The 22611-nt window shown below is 42.5% G+C and overlaps 1 protein-coding gene across 1 annotated transcript; it reads right to left on the bottom strand.

Moving 5' to 3' along the window:
- Positions 1–496: 496 nt before the first annotated feature.
- On the bottom strand, positions 497–21968 carry apoba (apolipoprotein Ba). The gene is made up of 28 exons (XM_076027798.1): positions 21841–21968; positions 21164–21202; positions 20205–20317; positions 19843–19988; positions 19294–19462; positions 18915–19067; positions 18344–18468; positions 18192–18268; positions 17468–17936; positions 17212–17356; positions 16977–17123; positions 16653–16864; positions 16178–16385; positions 15926–16096; positions 15623–15826; positions 15080–15247; positions 14776–14981; positions 14504–14686; positions 14250–14380; positions 13401–13611; positions 13094–13266; positions 12818–12993; positions 12452–12573; positions 11943–12316; positions 4207–11775; positions 4011–4122; positions 3159–3345; positions 497–2381 (listed from the first exon to the last, which is right to left on the bottom strand). The coding sequence occupies exons 1-28, from the start codon at positions 21911–21913 to the stop codon at positions 1197–1199; spliced, it is 13248 nt and encodes a 4415-aa protein (XP_075883913.1). The 5' UTR covers positions 21914–21968; the 3' UTR covers positions 497–1196.
- Between the last annotated feature and the right edge of the window lie 643 nt (positions 21969–22611).

Below are 22611 nucleotides of genomic sequence, written 5' to 3' on the forward strand. Positions count from 1 at the left end.
GAAGTATTATCATTATTAGCAGTGGTATTTATTTTTAAAACTAATTTATTAGTAGTAGTAGGAGCAGTAGTATTAGTAATGATAATAATAATCACAATAATAACAAAATTAATAGTTATAATGAACTTTTTTTTATGTTTACTCCGACACAATTTTAGTTGAACTATTACCCAAGGTTTAACCAGTTTAACCAGACTGAGATGCTGAGATGCAATCTCAGCCAATCAGAACGAGCCGAGAAACAGCACGCACGACAGCATGACATCACGGTGAGAAAAAAAACTCTTCATGACTTAATAATCTACAGCAGAAAGAATTATTATGAACCACGTTACAGGTTGCATCATGCATGGGAATCCTGGAAGTACCGTGGTTGATCGTATGAATTTAGCAGTTTTATAATTCAGTATATACACTGGGTAAATATTGGGGGGAAAAATTTACAGTCAAAGAAAAAATGCAACCTAGTAAACAAATGACTTCATTTAAATAACGATTCAAATTAGACTTTGTTTTATTTCAAAGCAAAGACCAACAGGCACGGTGTTATTGTCACAAACACATGATTTGTTACCATAACTGCAACAAAACAAAATGAAACAAACACTAACAGTGAGGATGATGTTAAACAGGAAACTCGCAGTGTACTTGACTCACAACATTAAGATGTTAAACATAAGCTACAAACTAGTTGTAGTTTGGGTAGTTTGATCTATTGTATACCTCAACACTTTAAAATAACAAGAAGATAAAACCATTAGAAATATGCAATTTTTTTTGTTTGTCCACAATTGAAGTCACATAGAAATTAAAATGAGTTCAGAGATGGAAAGACTCATTTTTCATTTTTAGTAAGATACACATCTTGCTTTTTCATAACAATTCCAAATGTTGGTCTTAACTGTGTTGATTTAAGTTTTACAGATTCAAACCACAGAAAACAAATATACTATTCATAATGTACAAATAATAATCATTTTTGAGTAGAAATCTGAGTCATTATCACATTTTAAACACCTCACATGAGAGTCTTTCCTTTCCTTTCCTTTTTTTTTTTTTACTCTCTGTAATTTTGCATGCTGCTGGGAAACTGCAATTTTTCCCATTGTGGGATAATAACCTTTATTCACATTGTTATTCTTATTGCCATTGAGAAACAATCCTCTCTGACACAAACTTCATCAAACATGGCCGGGTCAGAACCTCAGCTGCCTTGGCCACTCGCTGAAAGACCTCCATTGAAAAGGTAAAGGAATTTCAATGTCCATGTTATTGTTGTTTACTTTGACATATGGTGCTGCAATCTGGGAACTTTTTTCGATCAGAGCCATGAAGTTATTAATTCCTCCGTAGAGATGTGATTGAAAAGTAGCGATGACTTGCCTGGTGTCGTTATTTACCCGCTCCATGTTTAAAGCTCGATAAGCCTGTTGAACGTTCAGCTCCGAGAGCTCTTTGTATTCGTGCAAAATTATATCTACCTCTTTATGATATTCTTGGGAGGACTTCACGATGTCCTTTTGGATCGCGTCTAATTTCGAAGCAATGACAAGGTTTTCATCTTGTAGGTAAAGCAGAAGATCTTCGCCTTTTTCGGCAATCACTCTGCCAAAGTCATTGACTACGCTGTGCAGGAAATGAAGCCCTTTGTCTGCTAAGAGTCTGAGCTGGTCGAGGGCAAAATTCACGAAGGATATCGCTTTATCCAGGACATCATTTCCATCAAGGACGACATCAGTTCCAAGTGGAATGAACCGCACTTGCCTGATGTAAGCACAGATCTCTTCCAAGTAGCTGGTAAAGCTTTGAAGGACCCTCTCCGAGGCTCTTGACACGGACTGATGAGCTAGCTGCAAAATCTGCAAGACTGACAACTTCTCTTCTCGTCCGGGCACATTAAACTTCACGTGTCTCAAAAAGTATCGTACCACATGCAAAAAGTTATTGAACTGCTCTTGAGTGGAATTTACAATTTTTCCAGACTGTAATGTCAAGGTCTCGATCATATTTTGCATTCTCATGGACAGGAAGCGGTCCGAGGTTTTCCCATAAATGTATTGCCCCTTATCAATGAAATGCGCCATTGAAATATGGAGATTTGTCAAAGACGCAGAAGCATCATCATAGACTTTTTCTACGAAATTAGAAAATGCGTTTTTCAGCATCACGCTCCCTCTGTTGAGATCAAAGCCAAAGTGGTCCTTGTGATACTTATCAGTACACTTGAGCACAGCGTCACTCATGGCAGGAATCCTCTCTTTAGTTCCCTCGATGACATCATGAAGGACGTCCCAGTTCCATGATGTATGCACCATCAACATCCTTGAACTTTGAAGTGTGGCAGAGGCAGTTAAGATATCAGTGTCCTCCTCGGGGGTGGACTATAAGAAGAAAAAACACCATGAGAACAATTAATTACTATCACCTATTATTTCAAATGGTCACCAATGAGAGTAGGTTCAACCTTCACACCAGACAGATGCAAAAGTTCTACATATGGCATGGAGAACCTTATGTTGCCTGCTACATCATTCACGTTTGGTGACTGGTTTGGTAGTGGGTCACAGTGATGGTCTGGGAGGCACAGACCTCTACAGGTTAGATAAGGGCACCCTGTCTACCATTAGGTGTTAGGATGAAATCCTCGGATCTATTGTCCTTCCACTGCCTTCACTGGTGCAGTGGGACCACGGTTACTCCTGGTACACCACAATGCCCAACTCCTTGTGGCTATAATATGCAGGCACTTCCTGAATGATTAAGGAATTGATACTCAGTGATGCCCTGGTCCAGATCTGGGAGGAGATGCCCCAAGGAAACCATCCACCCAAAACCAGAGGGCCACACAAAGTTGCTACAATGACATTTTGGTAAAATGGACCAGTCTGCTGCAGCCTTTTATTACTTTCATTTTGGGGGTATTTTTGATTTCACCACTCCATAAAGTGATCATTTTCATTTCCATCAAATTATGTGGCACCCTTTTTTTGCAAATAAACCACCACCACCATCACTACCACTACCACCACTACATCAAACACATCACCACTATCCCCTGACCCCCAAACCACGCAATCCAGTTAGATCTGATGTGGGTTAGGGTTCTGGAAGTGTTCCTCTATTTTATTGAGCTGTGGTGAAATGAAGAAGTGCCTCACCGGGTAGTGACAAAACAGTTTTCCAGACACCTCTGACAAGGACCTCCGCTGGAGATGAAATCCAAGGAAACCGGACGTTGGTGACAACATAGATAGAGTGATGGAATCTTTGTGGGAAGCGATGCGGAAGCTTGTGTCGAAAAACGTTTGGCTGGTAACATCAGCGGTAAATGTATGATGAGATTCCCTTTAAAATAGAGAGACATAAGAGGCGTTTTCTTCTGAATCTCTGGTTGATCCTGTTAAAAAGCTGAGGAATTTGCACAAGATTACACTTTTGGTTAAGAAACTTTTTTACCTTAAATCTGTCAGTGATGTCTGACTCTTTGTCCTGATGGGGGGAAAATTCATTCATAAAAAAGATGAAAGAACAGGAAAAAATGTGACACTCAGCATATAATCCACCCATGTATGCTATATGATTTGAAGATTAGTTGGAAATATATATATATATATATATATATATATATATATATATATATGTATATATACATATATATATATACATATATATATATATATATGTATATATATATATAAATATGTAAACAAAACAATGTAGCATAAATAAACATTTGCATATGTAGACATTATTGTTTGCTGTGATGTGTTTGATGTGTATCATGTTCTATCGTCACGTACTGTGACGATAGAACCACGATAGAAGTGCCACTGTATGCCAGTTAAAGCTAATTCTGTTCCAGTCCAGATGATGGTGGCGGTGCACCACGAGCTGTCATAACTTGGCACAAACTTCAAAGAAGAGGAGGCTTTATAAGCGTGTCTCAGAAGTTAGAATATAAAATCAGGCAAAAGCAGTGGCTTGCTATGAAGCTCCAGACTTTGATTTACCTCGGGTGTGGGGCCAAAATGTGTCGACAATTTACATTCACATCATTGTGAATAAACTTGCACATCCCATCCAAGCTGATTCCTCCGTCTTCGTACCCAAGGGTGGCACTGCCTAAGAACCAAAATGAGCAAAAAGTATTGCAGACTAGCGATCCATATTAAGTTTTCTATTCAACACAAGCGTTGTAAGTCTTACCCATTAGGTCATATTCCAAGAAAACCATGGTGGAGGTACTGGTAGAACTCAGCGTAGTCACAAGGGTAGAGTTTTTCTTCTTCACATTGGCATTTGTGGACATGTTTAATATGGAGGAAGAAACCTTCAAAGTAGCACTTAGGTCCCCAAACGCTGGGACAAAGACACTTGAAGGTACATAAAGGGACATTTCAGGGATTTCAATAGTTTGTTCTGGGATGACAATACTTGGGAGTTCAAAGTTTGAAATCTGGCTTGCGATCTCATCCAGGCTAACTGCGTAGTCGCCAAAGGTCAGTGGTTCTGGTAGTTGAAACGATGAGACTTTGATTTCATATTGTGGCAGTTTGAATGCAACAAAAGACATTTTCCCCTGGAGGTACTCGGTCTTCACGCTGAAGCTCGGCACTGACATCATGGGCAAGCCAGGAAGTTGGAATTCAAAGGCTGTGGTTGCAATCTCACTTGGAATGTTAAGATTTTGAGGATCAATTGTTTGGGGATTTATATGTAAATTAGTAAATGGCACATCCAAGGCTGGGACCGAGAATACAGGGAGGGTCAGTGAATCAGGGAGGTCAGGGTTTTTGAACTGCACGGCTTTTATGGAGTGCTGAATGTCTTTTACCCAAGAGGGCACAGCAATTCTAATTCCAGGCATGCTAAACGTGATACCACTGTCTGATAGTTCCACAGGTATTGTATACTCTTGACCATCCTTACTCTTTGTATATGTAATACTGGAAGAGATGTTCAGGAACTGCAACCTGCCTGTACTTGTGACCTGATCAAACTTGAGAATATCCCAGAGGGTCTTCCGATATACAGGAAACGTAACTTCTTTCAAGAAAGTTAGTGGGCCTTCCACTGACTCAGTCAAGTCCATTCGCACTTCAGACTCGTCATTGGATACTAGGAAATCATGAGCGTGTATGAAAGATGCCAGTTGCTCCTTGCCGCTCCAGGCAAATGACTGCATTTCTGAGCCAATGGAAAAGGCAATGTTCTGCACGAGTTCAGCTTGACCCAGATTGCTCGGCTGAATTGCATTAATGTTCAATTTAGTCATAAATGTTTTTAGAGGAACAACATCCAATTCTCCATTCACAACGTGCCTTCCATTTGAACGGAAAAATGTTGAATTAAAGTTGTTGATGCTTGTGATATCGGCTGTTGCAAACAGTCGCCGCAAAGAGACGTCAAGAGCTACGTTCTTATTCAAGTCAAGTCGGAGGACATTGTTGACGCTCCGTTCTGTTTTTTCCCATTTGTCGACATTTGACGCCAAGGCAGTCCGTCCTGTTGCACGCAGGTTGTTTGCATTGAGATAGAAATTTGCCTCATTGTCTAGATTACTAACAAAGGCCCAACTGTCCCTTATAGTCACGTCTGAGCTACCTCGGGTAGAAGTTTCAAGGGAAACGCGCGAAGAAAGAGCTTCAAGTCCCCAGTTAATATCAAGACTCCCTTTGGAAATGGATTCAATCAAAGGAACATAAAACATGTAGTTCATTGTTTTCTTTAAAGACACATTTGGCTTGGCTCTGGTATTTGCAACGATTTCCTGATGTAATTCTAAATTAAGAAACGGGAAATGGATTTTTGCACCGTTTGCCACAAAGGCTTCAACATTCCTTTTGGTGAAATTCATGCTGCACTCATGGTTTACTACTGCATTGTTATGTTCCACGGACAGTGAAGTTGCGAGTCTAAAACCCCCCTGTCGTGTCAAACTTGAGGTGCCATCAATTTTTCCATTTAAAAGGTCAAATACAGATGTTGAGGAAGCACCTAAGCGAGCAACAATGCCAGATTGGTTGTAAAGGCCAACATTGGCACTTAAACTTATTACGTTGGATTTGAAAGAGAGGTCACAACTTATGTTCCCCATGGCTGGGATGAAAATGTTGTTTGGAGCAGCTGGTAGAGTAAAACTGGGTAAACTAATTTCACTCCAGGTTTCTGGAACATAGATTGCTGGTAACTCCAATGATGGAAGAACGAGGCTATAGGCTGGCACTGAGAAACCAAGTGCTGGAACTTTGAAACTTGGTGTGCTGACTTCCTTGGGAACAAAGTAACTGAATGCTGGCATCTCAGCACTAAAGCCAGAAACCTCGATATTTAAGACTGGTAATTTGAATCCTGGTACTCTAAAAATTCTTGAAGGCTGGCTAAAAGAGTCAATATTGTAATCAATGTAGTGGGACTTTGCTTGGCTGTTTGAACGTCTTAGGCTTTCAACTAAACTGTCTCTAAATTGTTCAAACTGAGTCTGAAAGATATTTGCATTGTGACTAATAGCATTATATACTAGATCGAGGGGTAATTGTAGATAGTGAGCCTCGGGGTTCTTGTCGTAATTGAGATTTAGGTTCATATCAAAAGACTGCTGAGGCGTAATGAGAAAAGCTTTGAAACCAGCATGATCCCACAATGAGAATTCTCTAACTCTGGGAGTTGTAATGTCAAGATAAGGTATAGTTATATCTGGGATAGAAAGAGGAACAGTCAAAAAGTCCAGATTGGCCTCTCCATTCGCCGACAGTTGGAAGAAGAGGTCCATCTCATTGTTTTCCGCAGCCCAGCTGTGGCTGTACTTGTAATGATTAAATCTCCCCAGGGCAAACCAGCTGGCACTCTGCTTCTCAGAGTTAATTATGAAAGCGTAATCATTCTGGAGATCCACTTTTCCAGTAAGTTTCAGAGGAAAGAAAATCTTTGTGTTCATGTTGTTTTTAACATTGAGTCCTATTTCAAATGGATGAGCGATGAATTCTAAGGAGTTGGCCATTGATCCAACTAGATTCTCAATTAATTCAGCGTTATGTGTGGCTGTCAAAGCAACTTTCAAGTCTCCAATATGTCCTTCTCCATTTAAAACTATGATGCTTTTCTTCAGCGATAGAAATTCAGTTTCACAAATTCCTTCAACAGTGAAATGACTTAAAATCACTGATTCCACTGTGAATTTTTGCTGTGATTGCAAAACTTTGCAGGCTGTTTCACCTGCAAAGCTTAACTTGGCAGTGTTAAAGCTGACATCAAATTCTGTTCTGCTAATATGTTTACCTTCATCAAAGTAGTCTTGAATGGACCATTTTGCATTGCCGTCAGTTTCACTGGTCACAGAAATGCCAACTGACTCCATCGTGGCATTTATACTCTGTTTCACAGAGACCTGACTTGAGGTTTCGACGGACGGAATATAAAAGTCATGGCTGTAGGTTGTGTCCATTTTTGCAGAGATTCCACCCTTCAGTGACAGTGCCATCATATTGTCCAAGTCTGCTGTGTAAATCTGGGTTGTAGCTTTCAAAGCCGTCTTAGCAAGAGCTTCGGCAGAATGACTGGCAAGAGTCAAAGATCCTACATGGTCAATGGCAAAAGCAGCGTGTGTTGCTTTTACCGTCTCTGTGAATTGCAGTTTCTCCATTCCTGGAGCTTCCAACTGTGCAGTGGCCTCAAAGGTGTATTCTAGGGGCTCAATAGTTGACTGGGCAGAAGAGGTAAGAGTTGCTGTAAATTGTGGGTGTTGCAATGAAGATGTTACGTTTTCAATTATCCCTGTAGTAACAAGAGTGTACTGTGGAAAGTTGACTCTAAATTCTCCGTGGAGTTTGCCAAAAACGGGAAAGCAAATATCACTGGGAACCTTTGGCAGTTTAATGTCTGGCACTGTAAGTATTCCAATTTGCACATTGTTCAGGTCTATTGTGGGGATGTTCACAACTGGAAATGTTATTTCTGAAAGGGTTATTTCTGGGAAGGTGACATCTGGTAATTTCAAAAGGTACAGAACTTTGAGGTCACCAAAAATATCCTTGGGGTCTGGCATTTGGAGTTCATATTCCCTCAAATCATCTATGAATAAAACTATTCTTGCTTTGATCTCTTCAAAATCTATTGTGAAAGCAGGAATGGTGTAGATATTAAGGATTGTAATTTGGGGGACAGAAATTTGAGCTGCGATACTGATCTCTGTTAGTTTGTTCAAGTTAATGGTAAACCCTGGAATTACCAGATCAGTGAGTGGTACTGTGAAGGTAGGGACTTCAAGCTCAGCTCTCTGTAGGACACCCAGAACTTCATCTAGAGTTTGTTTCACCTGGATCATAATTCTATTGTCCTCTGTGATTTGGCTAATCTTCTCCATTAGTCTGTTTAATTGCATGGATATGTAGATAATTATGTTACCATAGAACTCACTTGTTCTTTGTAGCTGAACGTATATTTCACTTCTGATATCCATTTCAAGGATTCTCTGTCTCAAATCCTCAAGCATTTCTATTAATTTCATTTTGATGTCATTATAAAATGTAGAGTCAATCACCTTTTTTAATTTTTGCAGGGCATCAACAACTTTTGTGTTTTTTAGTTCTTCCAAGTATGCAAAGACAGATCTTTGAATCTCTCTTACAAACTCCCTCGCTGCTTCAATTTTGTGTACAAGCTCATATGTTTCAATTCGTTTGTTAACGTAACTTGTTAGTGCCACAATTTTTTGATTGGTCTCAGCAACAAATGTCATGTAGTCATGTTCTTTCATTGACCTTATCATTGAAGCAAGATACTGGTTAAAATGATCAATGTTTTTCCTGAAATCAATTGCTTTAAGGTGGTTTATAATATCATGCAGGAATAGCATGATCTTATCATGAGCAAATTCAAGTTGGATAGTTTTAAGAGCATCGGATATGGACTGCACAGTCTTCTCAATTTTGAATTCCTTCACCAGTGTCACTACATGATCCATAATGTCTTTAAATCCAACATCAAAGTGGTATTTTATCAGAAGATCCCTGAAGTAAAAATACACTGCATTGAGTTTGTTGGGAATCTCATATTCATCAATCCAATTGACCATCACGTCATTCATAGATTCAATTACTTTTGATATGTCCGAAGGGGAGATGTTATGTGAAAGCTGTTCAACATACATAGCAAAATCAATTGATAAAATGTATTCCTTCATATCGTGGAAAAACATGCCGGTGAAAAAGCTTTCAATAGCCTCTTTCACTTGAAACAGAGTGTGTTTTATTTGATCTAAAATTAAATATTTTGAATCAAGATCTTGCAACCACACAGCATAGCTTTCTGTGAGCGTCTCAAAATTTATTTGACCAATTATGTCTTCAATATTATTAAGTATTCTGATAATTGTCTCCCTAACTTTATAGTTCTCATCAAAGCCCTGAAGTTTATGTTGAGCCTGGGAAATTATGAACTCTATCTTTTCATTTAAGTGTCCAGCCTGGACATAGTCTTGGATGTCAAGGATGAGCTGTCTAAATTTGCTGGTCACGTTTATTACTGTTCTTTCCAAATTATTCATCAAGTTGTTCATTAGATCCTCGAGGTCAGTCATTGTTACAGCAAATTCATTAATCAAATAGTCAAATTTGGCTTTAACTTGATTTATTTTATTCTCTAAGTCAACTTTGAGCATGAAGTCTCTAACTTGCATGGGGAGTTGGTCTAACTTTGTGTGAAAGTCGGAAATGAGCTGACTGATTTGTAAGCTGTTGATAAAATTTCGAATGGACTCCACGGTTCGCACAGTCGTGTTTCTGAGCAGATCAAATGCGGCAGGAAAGCTTTCGATGAATGGAATCTCAATGATGTGACACTCACTGGCTTTGTCATACTTGACGCTGGCTGCGACACTGAAATCTTGTGTTTCTGTTGGGGATCTCTTATGTTTGCTCACTTTGCGAAAAAGATCTGTTGATATCACTCCAGTAAATTCTACTCCAATCTTCTCTGGATTATTGTAAGAGACGATGTCCTGATCATATGCACTGTTGTTGTTTAATTTCGACTTAACTTTCCATGTTAGAAACTGGTCACTTGGTGTCAGCAGTCCTTCAAACGTGTTCTCGGTATTTGTGAAAGATTCCCCATTTGGAAGCACGTGTCTGGTTGAAAGCCTACTTTCTTGGGAGCAGGCAAAAGCAAGTGGCTCCGCCCTCGTCAGCATTCTGCTGTACAGCTGTCCGGCATGCTCCCCTCCAAGATGTATTTCTCCTTCACTGTTTACAAGTGCATCCACAGTCAAGCTGAACGGCACTGCCAGTGTGTGGACGATGCTGTCAAAACGCAGACGCTCAGAATTCAGCTGTGTTTCACAGCGTGACTTGCAGGACAGTCCAGCAAACTCAAGTTCACAGCCATGACCTAGCTGGGCAGTCATCACATTTCCAGACGTCTTATATTTAATTGTGCCAGCCAAGTTTTCATAATTGAGTTCATACACATTCCTGATGTTGAGTTTCTCTCCATAGGCTCCGCTGACACTTCCAACCCAATCCATCTTGACTGGCTCAAGTTTCATGTGGCCTTTGGTGTTCAAAACAGCATCACGTACCTTTAAGTCATTTTCCACACCAATGGACATGACAAAAGGTTGCATATTAACCTTGACGTCTTGCTTAAACAAAAAGTTTTCACAGATAGCATTGTGCGTCTTGGAATTAAGGGTCAAGGTCCAGAGAGAGAGAGTCAGTGTGTGGCTACTCTCCGAAGTCACCCCCTGTAACGCACCCATGATGTTGCCAGAGAGGGTCAAAGCCCTTCTGTCGAGATGAATATTCAAGTTGTTCCTTGTGGTTGCATCGTGCACATGGCCATTGAGGGCCGCGTTAAAAAAAGCTTCTGTCTCTGTGGTTTTGCCCTCTATGCTCAGCTCTCCTCTTGTCTCCTCAGCCAACACTTTGGTCACGGAGGACAGAGCTGCGCCTCTACTTTCTATGGCTGCGTTGAAGATATTTTCCACAGTGACAGGGCTGCATTGAATACTGTTGGTTCCACTTGTGGTCAGGCCACTCCCGGTGACTGTTACTGAAGCTTTGTGCAATCCATGGCATAGTCTATCAAGAGTAGCAGACCCTTCTGAGTTCACAGCCAGTCCTCTTGAATCAAAGGAGCCTGTTAAAAGTGAGAAGAGCCTGTTTTGCTCATCTTCTGCCTGTGACTCAACTCTGATGATGGCCATATGATCGGACACGCCAACCTCTAGTTTATTACTGAACGATTTATCTACCGCTGTTGCAACTGCATTGCTTTTTAAGATCAGCTGTGCATCTTTATACTTGAGTTCTGCTATGTGTCTAAATATATTGTGAAGGGAACTGGTCTTGGACACAATGTTCAATTCAGAGTTTGCGTACAGTCCCTGGATCTCATTGTGAAGCTGGATGAAGGGTGAATTGAGTTGCAAAGTGGACTCTCCCCTTCCTTCTCTATCCAAAGGACGTACGTTGTAATTGTGGGTATACGAGGTGTTGGTGTAGAAGGAGCCAATTTTAAGAAGTCCATCCACAGTGCCATCTCCTGAGACTTGGTCAGAATTTAGAGTGGAAGTTGACTGAGCAGAGTAATACCATGACGACTGCAGGCCCAAAGGACTCGAGGCCTCAATCCTATAGTTGGCTCTGGCATGCAAATGATCCGTGACTTGTAGCATTTCTGAAACGCTGATGCTTGTGTCAAAAAGGCTGTGGCTAAATGAGGTGCCCAGAAGATACTTGAGATTATCATCAGCTCTTCCTGACACCATTCCAGTCCCTTGAAATAAATTAAAAGACAGCAAGATAAGTACAAGCGTGGAAAAGGCCATCCTACGACAAGCTAGCAATAATACCACTGACTTTTCCTCCGTTGTTCAATATGTATTTTACAATACGCAGGACAACACTATCTGTTAAACGTGCGTGTTCTGAGACGCTGCTTACCTTCCAGCTTGTACGACAGCAGGTTAAAGGGAGATTGGCTCAAGACCTTGAACTGTCCAACATAGTTGGGAATATCAACAGTGTTGTTTCCCCCTACGATTGAGCCTTCCCAGCTGTAGAGGTTGCTGCTGATTCTTGTAGAAGCTTCAGCCAGTCCAAGAAGAGGAAGAGTGAAATCTAAAGTTGGTGGTACAGTGAAGGATGGAAGGTGGTATTTCCTGGCAGGGACACGTATTCCGAGATCGGGTAAATCAATCCGAGGTAAGGACAGAGTTGTTGGGATGTTTAGTTCTTCAGATTTCTTTCCTCCAAGCGGAAGTGGGAGTGAGACGGCCATCTTGTCTTTGTTGAACTGGTATCGGAATGAGCTGTGACTGTTGGTGAAATGAGAGCAGGCACTTAAAATTTCACATTCTTAGATGCACAAAGTAATAGCTTGAATAACTTTGCGTGTTTAAAAGTTTCAGAACATAATGAAACGGTTGAGCTTCACCATCATGAACACTTACGACAGCAGAAACAGTTTCTCAGGCAAGGCTGGCAAGGTGAGATCTGAGAGGCCTCTTTTACTTCTCAGTTGTGCGAGATAAGGCATGCGTGCTGTCAGCTTTCCCAGCCATTTTTTTCCTGCCTGACATATAATACGTTTTAGATATAAAAGATGAAGACAGTAAGAAATTCATATATTATAACAAAGAAACGTTTGGAAAGCAGTATTTTACTTGAGTAAAAAACAAATATTTTTGGAGAAGTTTTGATTTTTATGGTTAAAATACTGTAATTGCAAAGTGAATCTACAGAAATGAAATGAATCTACAGATGTTAATACACGCATGTATTGACAAAGGTTTTGGCATAAAAAGTGAAAGAATTACCACAATCAATTTGCTGACGATGTGGCGGTATTTCATATCCGTCATGGCCACTCTCTGGTCCAGGACATGATCAAGTAGCTGTTGCAAATGCCTGTGATGATCCTCCACATTTGGTATCAGATTCCATACATCTGAATTCAGGTCAGATTTCATTTCCAATTCAAGCTTGTCATCATCTAGGAGAAGAAAAAACATCCCAAAAAATAACACATAATTATTTAGCTTGATAGCGATGTCATTTCTGTGAGGAAGACCTGGTCGATGGCTGACATTTACCGTATTTGAGGGAAGTTCTGTGTCTGCAGGACGTCTTTGGAAAGTTGAAGGTTGTTTCCACGTCCATGACAAGGTCCTCGTACCTCTTGAGGGTGGCAGTGAAAGAGGCATTGGTTTCAAGCGAGGGAATGACCATCTGGAGTTGGAGCACGGCATCCTTCATCCTGTCGAGTCTAAAATTCAGAATGACGAAAAAAAGGACATTGTAGCGCGTTACTGTCATCTTGGCTGTTTACAATCCACTTGTTTTCTTTTTCCAAAGAGACTCAAGCCTCAAAAAGGAAGAAAAAGGAATTTTGTCGTGAACCTTGTGTGTCCAACAAGAGTCAGCTGGGGGATGTTCCGATTTGTGACGTCAATCACGATGCCGTGCATCTTCTTTCCTTTGGCGTCACTGTCAAGTAATGCGAGTTTGATTCCTGCTTCGATGTCATAGTCAGGAATGACCACGTCGGCAACCACAGTGTGCTTGTTGCGATTGTATTTCAGAGACGCAGTTGCCTCCATTTCTTCATTACCTAAGATCAACAACACAAACTTAACTGTCAGTATTTGTGAAATATGTATTAAAAAGTATATAGATACAGTATATAAACTAAATGTATACCATAAATACCAACTTTGGAACAGCTAAAAGAGTGATGGGCAAACTACGGCCCGGGGGACATATGCAGCCTGTTAAGCTTTTTAATCTGGCTCGCCGAACTTGAAGAAATTATATCAATAGTCAGTAAGTAAAAATAAAATAAAATAGCTGTATGTATGTAAGTATTTTGTATGTATTTTCAGTTTCAGAGTCATTTCAATAAAGAGCTTAACACCCTGGTAGTTCTGGATGGTTCTAAGAGCTAAACACCCTTGTGGGGCTTCAAAGACACTGATTTGGTTGCAACTTTGCTTTGCTTCATTTTCCATTGACATAACAGCAACCTGTTTCCTCCATGATATCCCAGGATAGATTGTTTCCTCCTATGAGGTGGCTCACCAGAACACTCCATCCATCTGCTGCTGCTCCGCTGCCCCCCTCTGGCACATTTTACAACCCACTTTGACCCACCAGTGAAAAAGTTTTCCCACCCCTGAGCTCGATTCATATTAAAATGATATTATAATATTCTATATTGACCCAAATAACAACATATTTCCCAGACAGTACCTTCGGTTTTCAAGACTAACTTCAGGGACTCCACTTTATTGCGGCCTCTCTTGCCTTCTCTGAGGGTTTCATCTGTGATTGTGGCAGTGTACTCAGAAACTCCTCCCGTGGGCTGGATTTCAATAGCAAACCTGAGAAGAAGAAGAAAGCAGAGGTTCTCATCAATATTCATCTGTCTTACTTCATTACAATCATCACTCTCAAAGATACTCCCAAAGAAATAGTTAGATACGATTTTTTACTAATTTCCTTACTTTGTTTCCCCTGTCAGCGGGTAATATGGTGCCTGATCCAGAGAAGAAGCATTTGAGTAGCGCACTATTGTGCAGAGGTTTAAACCACTGAACAGCGGTTGGCAATCACTGAGGTCAGTGCGGTCCTCGACCAGTGACGGCACAAGTGTAGTTTGACCGGCAGAGATGGACAGCAGCTTGTTGCTGTGTTTCAAAGACAAGATAGTTTGAAGAAAAACATAATACTGAAACTGAAATCAGCACAGAATTTGTGGAAGTGGATCCAAACTGACCTGAAACTGAGCAGCTGAGTGTTTGACCTCAGTGCAGGGATAGACAACCTGATCTGGTTCCTCTTCATGCTGATCTTAGCATTGAGGGAGCTCTCATGGTACACACTGGTGTGCATCTCAAGGCCAGCATCAACAAAGTCAGGTATGTGTACACCCATGTGGGTAATGAATTCTAGTCCAAAAGAAGGCATGAAGGACAAGTCAGTCTGTTAAAGAAAGAACAGAGTAGCTGTCAGCTGCAGCCTGAGAGGGAGAGGGAGAGGGGGAGAGAGAGACATCCAGGTGAGGTGCAACCATAGCTCACACTAGCAAAGGAGAAGGTCAGGCCTCCTCGGGCACCAGGTGAGACCACTCCAGCGAGGGAGAACTTCAGCGGGAAGCCAGAAGCAGTGGGCAGTGAAAAGGCGTTTTCCATGAAGATGTAGTGGGCAAAGACTTGGTTTTCCAGGTTTGACGTCAACTCCAAAAAGACCTGTTTTACAGAATGGAAACGTGAGGTTTGAAGTGACCAATGACATTTCAATTGCAAGGCTTTTTTTGACGGTTTTTGACAGAGAGTAAATATTGTGATGGTCTGGTCTCTGTTGATTATTCTGGCTGCTTTGTGGTATTTTTCGGTTGTTTTGTTTCTGGTTGTGTTGAAAAGGAAATTCCATAAGGTTTAATCATATGAGGTTTGTAGTTGTGTAGTTATGTGTGTACAGATTGATTAACTATTAACTGTGAGCTATATAAAGTTGTGAAGGGCTCTAAGTGCAGCTCTAATACTAAAGGCCTAAAAATAAAACAAAATAAAATGATAATAAAAGGGTGTAGTCCGTTCTTTGAGATGCCTTGCTGAGCTGACCTGGGAGGGCAGGATCCTGAAGAACACGTGGTAGTACATGAACAGAGTTTCTGCCATCTTGCTCATGTCACTGGTCTTCATGTAGCCAATCTCAGTTCCCAGGAAGCGTAAGTAAGCAGTGGCCTCGGGAGCCGGAGAGAAACGTATCTCATCCACTAGTCGACGGGCACCGGCTTTGATGTCGTCCAAAAGATCCTGTGGAACCTGGAAAGTAAATCATCCGGTGTACTGAGCGGCTCAACCGGTGTAAAATGTACTGGGTTTGTTTGGAGGTGCGTAAGTTTGCTGAAAAGGACTCTGAACCTGTTCCTTAAATCTCTCCGTATCAGGACTGATTTTTTGAAGAATTCCTCTCAGCAACCCAGCTTGGTCCTTCACCCAGTACAGAACTTTGGAGATGGAGTCCGGAAAGAACCCATTCTCTCCAAAGAGGGCGTCGATGGTTGGTTCGAATCCCGTTCCCTCAACACCCACCTGGAGAGAAGACATTCTTAATACTTATCATTGGAACTCGCAACAAATAATAACTACAAACGGCAGCGCGTTGTAACATACCTCAAATAAGTCATAGTTGTAATCAAAAACCTTGAGGGTGGTCTCCAACATCACCTCCTTTGGCAAGGTGTCTGTACCATCAAAGATGATACTACTCTGCAGGGAACCAATGGGAGTGGCGATGTTGTGGTTTCTCGACGTGCCGCGAGGTGGCTGGTTTGAGGAGGACAGCAGGTCACCTAAAGCCTCTTCAATCAGGTCCCGGAATCTTTAACCAGTCAAAAAAAAATAATAACAGTTTCACAATGACTGCACAGTGTTAAACAAACAGTAGGAGGTACCGTAGGTCAGTAGGACGGCCAAAAGCGAAAGCATGCAAACTGATTGCTTTTAATGCAACTTTTAAGAACAATAACAGGAGTAGCCTGGTACAGGAAGACTTGTATATATACGATATACATGTTTATATATACACACATATGTACATACGTATGTTTTTTTTCTACTACAAGAAGGTGCAGTTGTCAGTACTCACTGCTCCAGCTGTGGCTGGGTTGAGTGGCGGATGTTGTTGAGGTGGGACCAGACGAAGCTCTTCAGCTGCTCGTCGCTCTCGTCCCTCAGGGCGCTCAGGACGTCTCCAAGCAGGCCTCGCTCAGGGTTCCTCATCAGGACCATGTAAGCTGCCAACCGCTTCTCAACAGGACTCCCAGCCTCCTGGTACACTGCTGCGAGAGCGCTGCGGATCTGCATTCAACCAATGCTCATTGCTTTACATCATCATTTTAACGTTGTATAGACATATATATTTTTTACATTATGTACTATTGCACATATGTACTAGACAAGATGACTGTACCTCCTCAGTGACGTCCATCAGCCTTAAGGCCTGTATAGCTGCCTTCTGATTGGACAGTGGAATATCTTCTCTCCTGGCGCATCGCAGGAGTGAGGAGACCAAGCGGGGGTTGGCAGCCTGCAAGGCCTTTCCCATGACTCCCACCACCTAGAACATCAGCACTGCTTAGTTTCACTCCATCGTCACAACCATCATCATCAGCATAGAGTGAGACCCAGCTAACTGCTGTCAGTACCCTCAGTGCTAGGAAGGTCGTCTCGCCAGGGTTGGAGGGGAAGTCGGAGTCGACATGGAGGTTTTCTCCTGAACAGTCGTCCAGGATCGTCTCCATGAACTCCGACACCTCCGTCACCACTGGACTCACTTCCCCTTTATAGAATCTGGAGGACAAGACGCAACAAACAGAGACAAAACAACCCTTCATTTTGCACACTGGCCTCCTGCATGTTAAGGAAAGGTAGAGTGGATTTAGTTAGCAATGAACAACTCACTTTGCGACAGTGTTGGCGAGGGCGTACATGACGGCCTTGCTCTGCTTGTGCTGGGCCACACTCAGCATGTCTCTGACCCGGCCAGAGTCCGGCTGGCCCAGCAGACTGAGGCCGTAGGCCAGGGCGTCCCCCTCCAGCGACCCAGCACCGGCATCAATCACGGCCCTGCGCAGCACAGCGCTGGTGCACTCGGCCGTCCCGCACTGGAGCAGCGCCTGCCAGCTGAGCCACGGCGACACCTGCAGCATGTCGGGGAGCGCTCGGCTCAGCGTGGCGTTGCTCAGAGAGCGCAACCCTGACACCAGCTGGTGGAAGAGGCTGCTCCTCCGCTGCTGCTGCTGCTGGGGTGTGTGAGTGTCGGCCAAAGCCGCCAGCTCCCGTAAGGTGCTCAGGACGCCGACCTCGGTTTGGACCACAGCTCTGTCGGGGTCCTCAAAGTACAGCGCTTTCATCCGACTCGGGTTCACATCTGTGCACATCAGCATTTAGGAGCTGTTAGGGCCTTTTTTTAACGAGGATTTGTTAGATTAGATTTCATGAGATGTGTGACACTATAAATAAATGAAGACGCCATATCCTCATTATTTGGCTAAAAAGTCTCATTTTATGGTATTTTCACTCGGTGCTGTGCCATGGGATTTTTTTTTTATTTGTACAAAAAGGGGCTGTGGACTCATAAAAGGTTAAAAAAAAAAAAAAAATGCAGCTTGAAATAGTTTCTCACCAAATCCTCTGTTGCTGGTTCTCCTGGAGCTCTGGAAGGTGACTTCCTGTGTAACTACAGACGACATTCCGTTGTCCCTGCAGGAGACGATCAGAGAGTGATGAGCAAACAGAGCCTTTAGAAGCAGGTGACGTCATATTGCGCTCGCTCACTGGTGAGAGAAGAGCGAGTAGACGTGTTTCTCTGTGCACGTCGCCCTAGTGACGTGTCTCCCCCGGTGGTCGAACTGGTAGTTGCAGTCTTGGCGACTTCGGATCAACTTGGACATGGGACGATGCTGGAGAAGAAAAATACACAGTGTTGAAAATGAAGGAAGTTGTTGAACGCAATGTTTTAGTGCAAGTAAACAGGCAATTACTACAGTGTAACATTTTTGGCTGTAAATGACTGTTGCATTACTTTTACGGTAATTTTACTGTAAATATTTCACAGTAATTTATTAAAACTACAACCGTATCGATTGCCACGATACAGCAGTGTGTAGCTGTAGACAATTACAGTAATTTCCTGTGTACTTGCACCTTAACTGTAAAAGTAATGCAACTAGTAGCCAGTAATTGACTGTAAATTTAGATGTTGTGAAATCCTGGTCACTCTTAACAGTGCATTTAGCTACTTCGCTGCTCCCTTCATCGCTGGTTGCAGGTTGGAGTGGCGCGTCTACACTCTGCAGCTGCAGACGAGCCCAGGTGTTCCCCTGATGTTGGCGCCGAGTGGCCTCACCATCCTCTGCAGCAGAGCCAGCGGGCTGCTGGGAGCCTCTCGGCTCTGGAAGCCGTCGCAGTGGGACAGATCTCTGGAGAGAGTGACAGCGGTGGCAGAGTCCAGCCTGGAATTCACTGTGTAGTCTGTCAAACACTGGCCATGGACCGTGGTCTGCAAGAGGAGGAGATCTGGCTCAGTGACACTGGAGGACACTGGAGGACACTGGAGGAACATACTGGTGATCATCCAAAAAAAAACAAAAAAAACACGTGTTTTGCTGTTTTTTCTAAATTGTATTACAACATTCTACTACACAAAGTACGTAGTTCTACACTGTAGCAGCGTAAAACCTCATTGGAACCTCCTGGCGTGTCTGACTTGGTTCGCAGTGACCCACCATGGTGCTGCTCTGCTCCTTCTCCTCCTCCTCCTCCTCCTCCTCACTGAGTGGAACCAGGAGAGCTGAGATGATCCCTCTCTTGATGTTGAGGATGTTGACGGGCTCCTCTGGCTCGGGGAACAGCTGGACGTCGGCCTCATCGTCCATGGTGAACTTGAGAGGGTTCCTATCAGCGAAAACACCTTTGAATTCATTAAAGGTGGTAAAACTTCAGACTTCTGCCAGTTCACAAAAGAAAATCTGGGAAGGTGGATGCAAATTGATTGTGAGAGCGGTGAGTCGTGGAGTTTTCAGACCAACAAGACAAAATTTTTCATATACATCCAAATACAACTGGTATCAGTGCTGTGGTATCGGCGCGTATTTTACAGGTACAAGTAGAAGACTCAACCTCGGTATCGCTACCGACACTGGTTTCGGTATCAGTGCATCCCATGTTTTGCTTGGTCCTGATTAGCATTTGTTCTTCCTACACAAATGAAGTACTAGAAGCTTACACAGTTTTTTTTACATGAGTATTTGGTAGAAATAATCTTTTGCACGAACCTCTCCATGGCAGTGAGGAAGGAGTCGGAGCTGGAGGCTGCCATGTACAGCGGCTCCCCCTGTGGGCTGATGGCTGACACCTCAGCCAGCGCGCAGCCCCTGGTGCGCATGATGAAGCTGCAGGCCTGAGGGACTTCGATCTCCACCTGCAAGAGGACGAATCGGTCAACAGAGGATTCAGTGGCTCGACGGAGGCAACGTAGCTCAGAAAAAACACATTTTTGTTGATGAAATTGAATTGATGGCCTTTATTAATCCCACAGTGGGGAAATTTGCATCATTACAGCAACCGTATAGTGCAAAAAAAGATGGAAAATAATGGGGGGAACAATGTTGTTGGAGTGATCAACGGTTGCTGGTACCTGACAGAAGACTTTGGGACCGTTCCTCAGGTTGGCCCCGCCCACCACGCCGTTCCTGCTCTCCGCCGTGTACTGGTACACATATTTCCTGAAGGCCTTGAATCTGGCGGACCCTGCGACGATGGAAGGGTGCACGTGCACCTTGTGGGTAAACGTTCTTGACGGCGCTAAGATAAACTGCACTCGGAAGCTTAAGACTCAACGCGGTATTATCATGAATACATGAAGCGTCCAAAAACACTTTTTTGCACCGCTGTATGAACGAACACTGTCAGAATTCACCCTCCTAAAGCAGAATAGAATAGAATGGATCTACTTTATGGGTCGCAAATAGCAAACTATGCTGTGGCAGCACTTAAAACAACACAAAAGAATAAACTGCACTAATGATATAATAATACAGTAATTACAGCAATTACAAGAAACACTGCAGTTTCTTGTAATTAAAATTTCCCCCCTCATACTGGGGCAACAACGCATGCATTCTGGCCATGTAGGAAATGTAGAGCTTGAATCACTGCGTATGTGTGTTCCACTGAGGTGCCATCAGTGGTGTGTACAGTTCAACTGGCCTTTATACCCCAAACCTCTCTAACCCACAGAGCAGCAGAGAGTCCACCAGTTCCAAACTGCTATCTCCAACAAAAACAGGTCACGTGTTTGTTTGTCCAGCGTGGCCCCCATTGATCTACCGGGAGGTTCAATGTGTCTGTTTGCCTTAACAATGCTCCCATCTCCTGGCTCACACACACACACACGCAACACACAAACTGATAAAATGAAGCCAATGAACCTATAAAGTTGGTGGTGGAAATTCACGTCTACTTTCCACTCAAAGCTCTTTGCGTGAATGGAAACCACACGGTTTGATCTTTAGAAACATAATATTTGAATATCTTGAATAGTTTGAATGCTACAGACAATGAATGTGAAGATAGCGAATTGCAGGAAGAACTTACATTGGCATGTTGTTGGCGCATTTTTATCATAAACATCCTCTGAAAAGAGAAAAAGAGAGCAGAGTTAGCGCAGACAGGGTGATAAACAGGGACTGCAGTCATCATCAGGTATCAGTCAATGAGTGAAGGCATTCATTCAGATATTCAATGTTGTGCAAGTGCAACATATCACATTTTCTACAGATGTTTCTTCAGATCTAAGAATCTGAAAATGTGAAAGTTGCTTGAGTAGCATTAGCATTAGAGTGTCATTAATATTGAAGACATAGTGGCACCAATATCTAATACCACTAATAAAGCTAAAGTTAAATAGGCCTCACTGCAACACAGGAATATATATACATTACATAGTGTACTGTATATATAAGAGTATATATGGAATCATGTTGTAGGTCACAAGAGGAAATATATTTGTGTGTGTGTGTGTGTGTGTGTGTGTGTGTGTGTGTGTGTATTAATGCACATATATATGGAGTCATTATATATATAGAGATATACATACATACATATATAATGACTCTGTCATTGTTCAGCACAGAAGCAAATGGTGCAATCCAGTAATATTGCAACAACACAGACGTGACTTTAACATTTGAACGCATTATATTGCAGCAAGTGTGAGACAATGTTGAATATTTGTGTAGCTCCATCATTCAATCTAATGAACCCCTACTTACGAGCCAGCGTGTGGCTGCCGAGCAGCAGCAGCAGCAGCAGCAGCAGCAGGCGGCCCAACATGTTGGAGCTCATCCTGGACTGGAGGCTCTTCCTCTGCTCCTCTCTGCTCCTCTCTGCTCCTCTTCTCCTCTGCTCTGCTCCTCTTCTTCTCCTCTCTGCTCCTCTTCTCCTCTCTGCTCTTCTACTCCTCTGCTTCTCCTCTCTGCTCCTCTCTGCTCCTCTGATTAGATCTGTCAGTGAACTACCACTGTGCTCCCCCTCCCAGCCCAGCCGTGCTCAGATTGATAGGCGGTACACAGACAGACGCTGACCCATGGGTTCAAAGGTTAAGCTTCAGTTGTACTCAGTTCCTTTTACTGTAGGTCTGGAGGGAAGAATATTAACATCGTAGCAAAAATGTAGGAAAAAAAACACCTTTTTTTAAAACATCTGATTTAATGTTTCAAACCAAGGACTGTGTCGCAATGCAAACAAATAGGAACTTGATAGAAATGTGCAATTACTATTAACTATCAGCCGTTCATTAAAAATAGTTTTGAAAATATTAGAGTTATTGAATTGCATAACCCACCAAATAACACAAATAATCACATCATGCACAGTTTTTGTTTTCATGACTTTTTTATGAGGGGAAAAAAGACACAAAAAGCAACCAAAAAAATGGTGAGAAGAATTATTAGGACATAATAATTCACATTGATGTCGTCTAGAGTTAACCAAAGTTAAGTTAGTGACCAAGCTTAACCACAAAATAGCTCCCCAAACCCAAA

This window comes from Nelusetta ayraudi, unplaced genomic scaffold (assembly GCF_046127955.1).
Source record: "Nelusetta ayraudi isolate G7.1 ecotype Tasmania unplaced genomic scaffold, CSIRO-AGI_Nayr_v1 ptg000021l, whole genome shotgun sequence".
Classification (NCBI taxonomy): Eukaryota; Metazoa; Chordata; class Actinopteri; order Tetraodontiformes; family Monacanthidae; genus Nelusetta; species Nelusetta ayraudi.

Bases quoted from the DNA above. Each gene is read 5' to 3' on its own strand.
- apoba (XM_076027798.1), bottom strand. From the start codon at position 21,913: ATGAGCTCCAACATGTTGGGCCGCCTGCTGCTGCTGCTGCTGCTGCTG. The intron at 20,318-21,163 runs GTAAGTTCTTCC...CCATCGTCGCAG, and splicing joins TGCGCCAACAACATGCCAAT to GGTCCGCCAGATTCAAGGCC. The intron at 4,123-4,206 runs GTAAGACTTACA...TTTGGTTCTTAG, and splicing joins CTTGGAATATGACCTAATGG to GCAGTGCCACCCTTGGGTAC.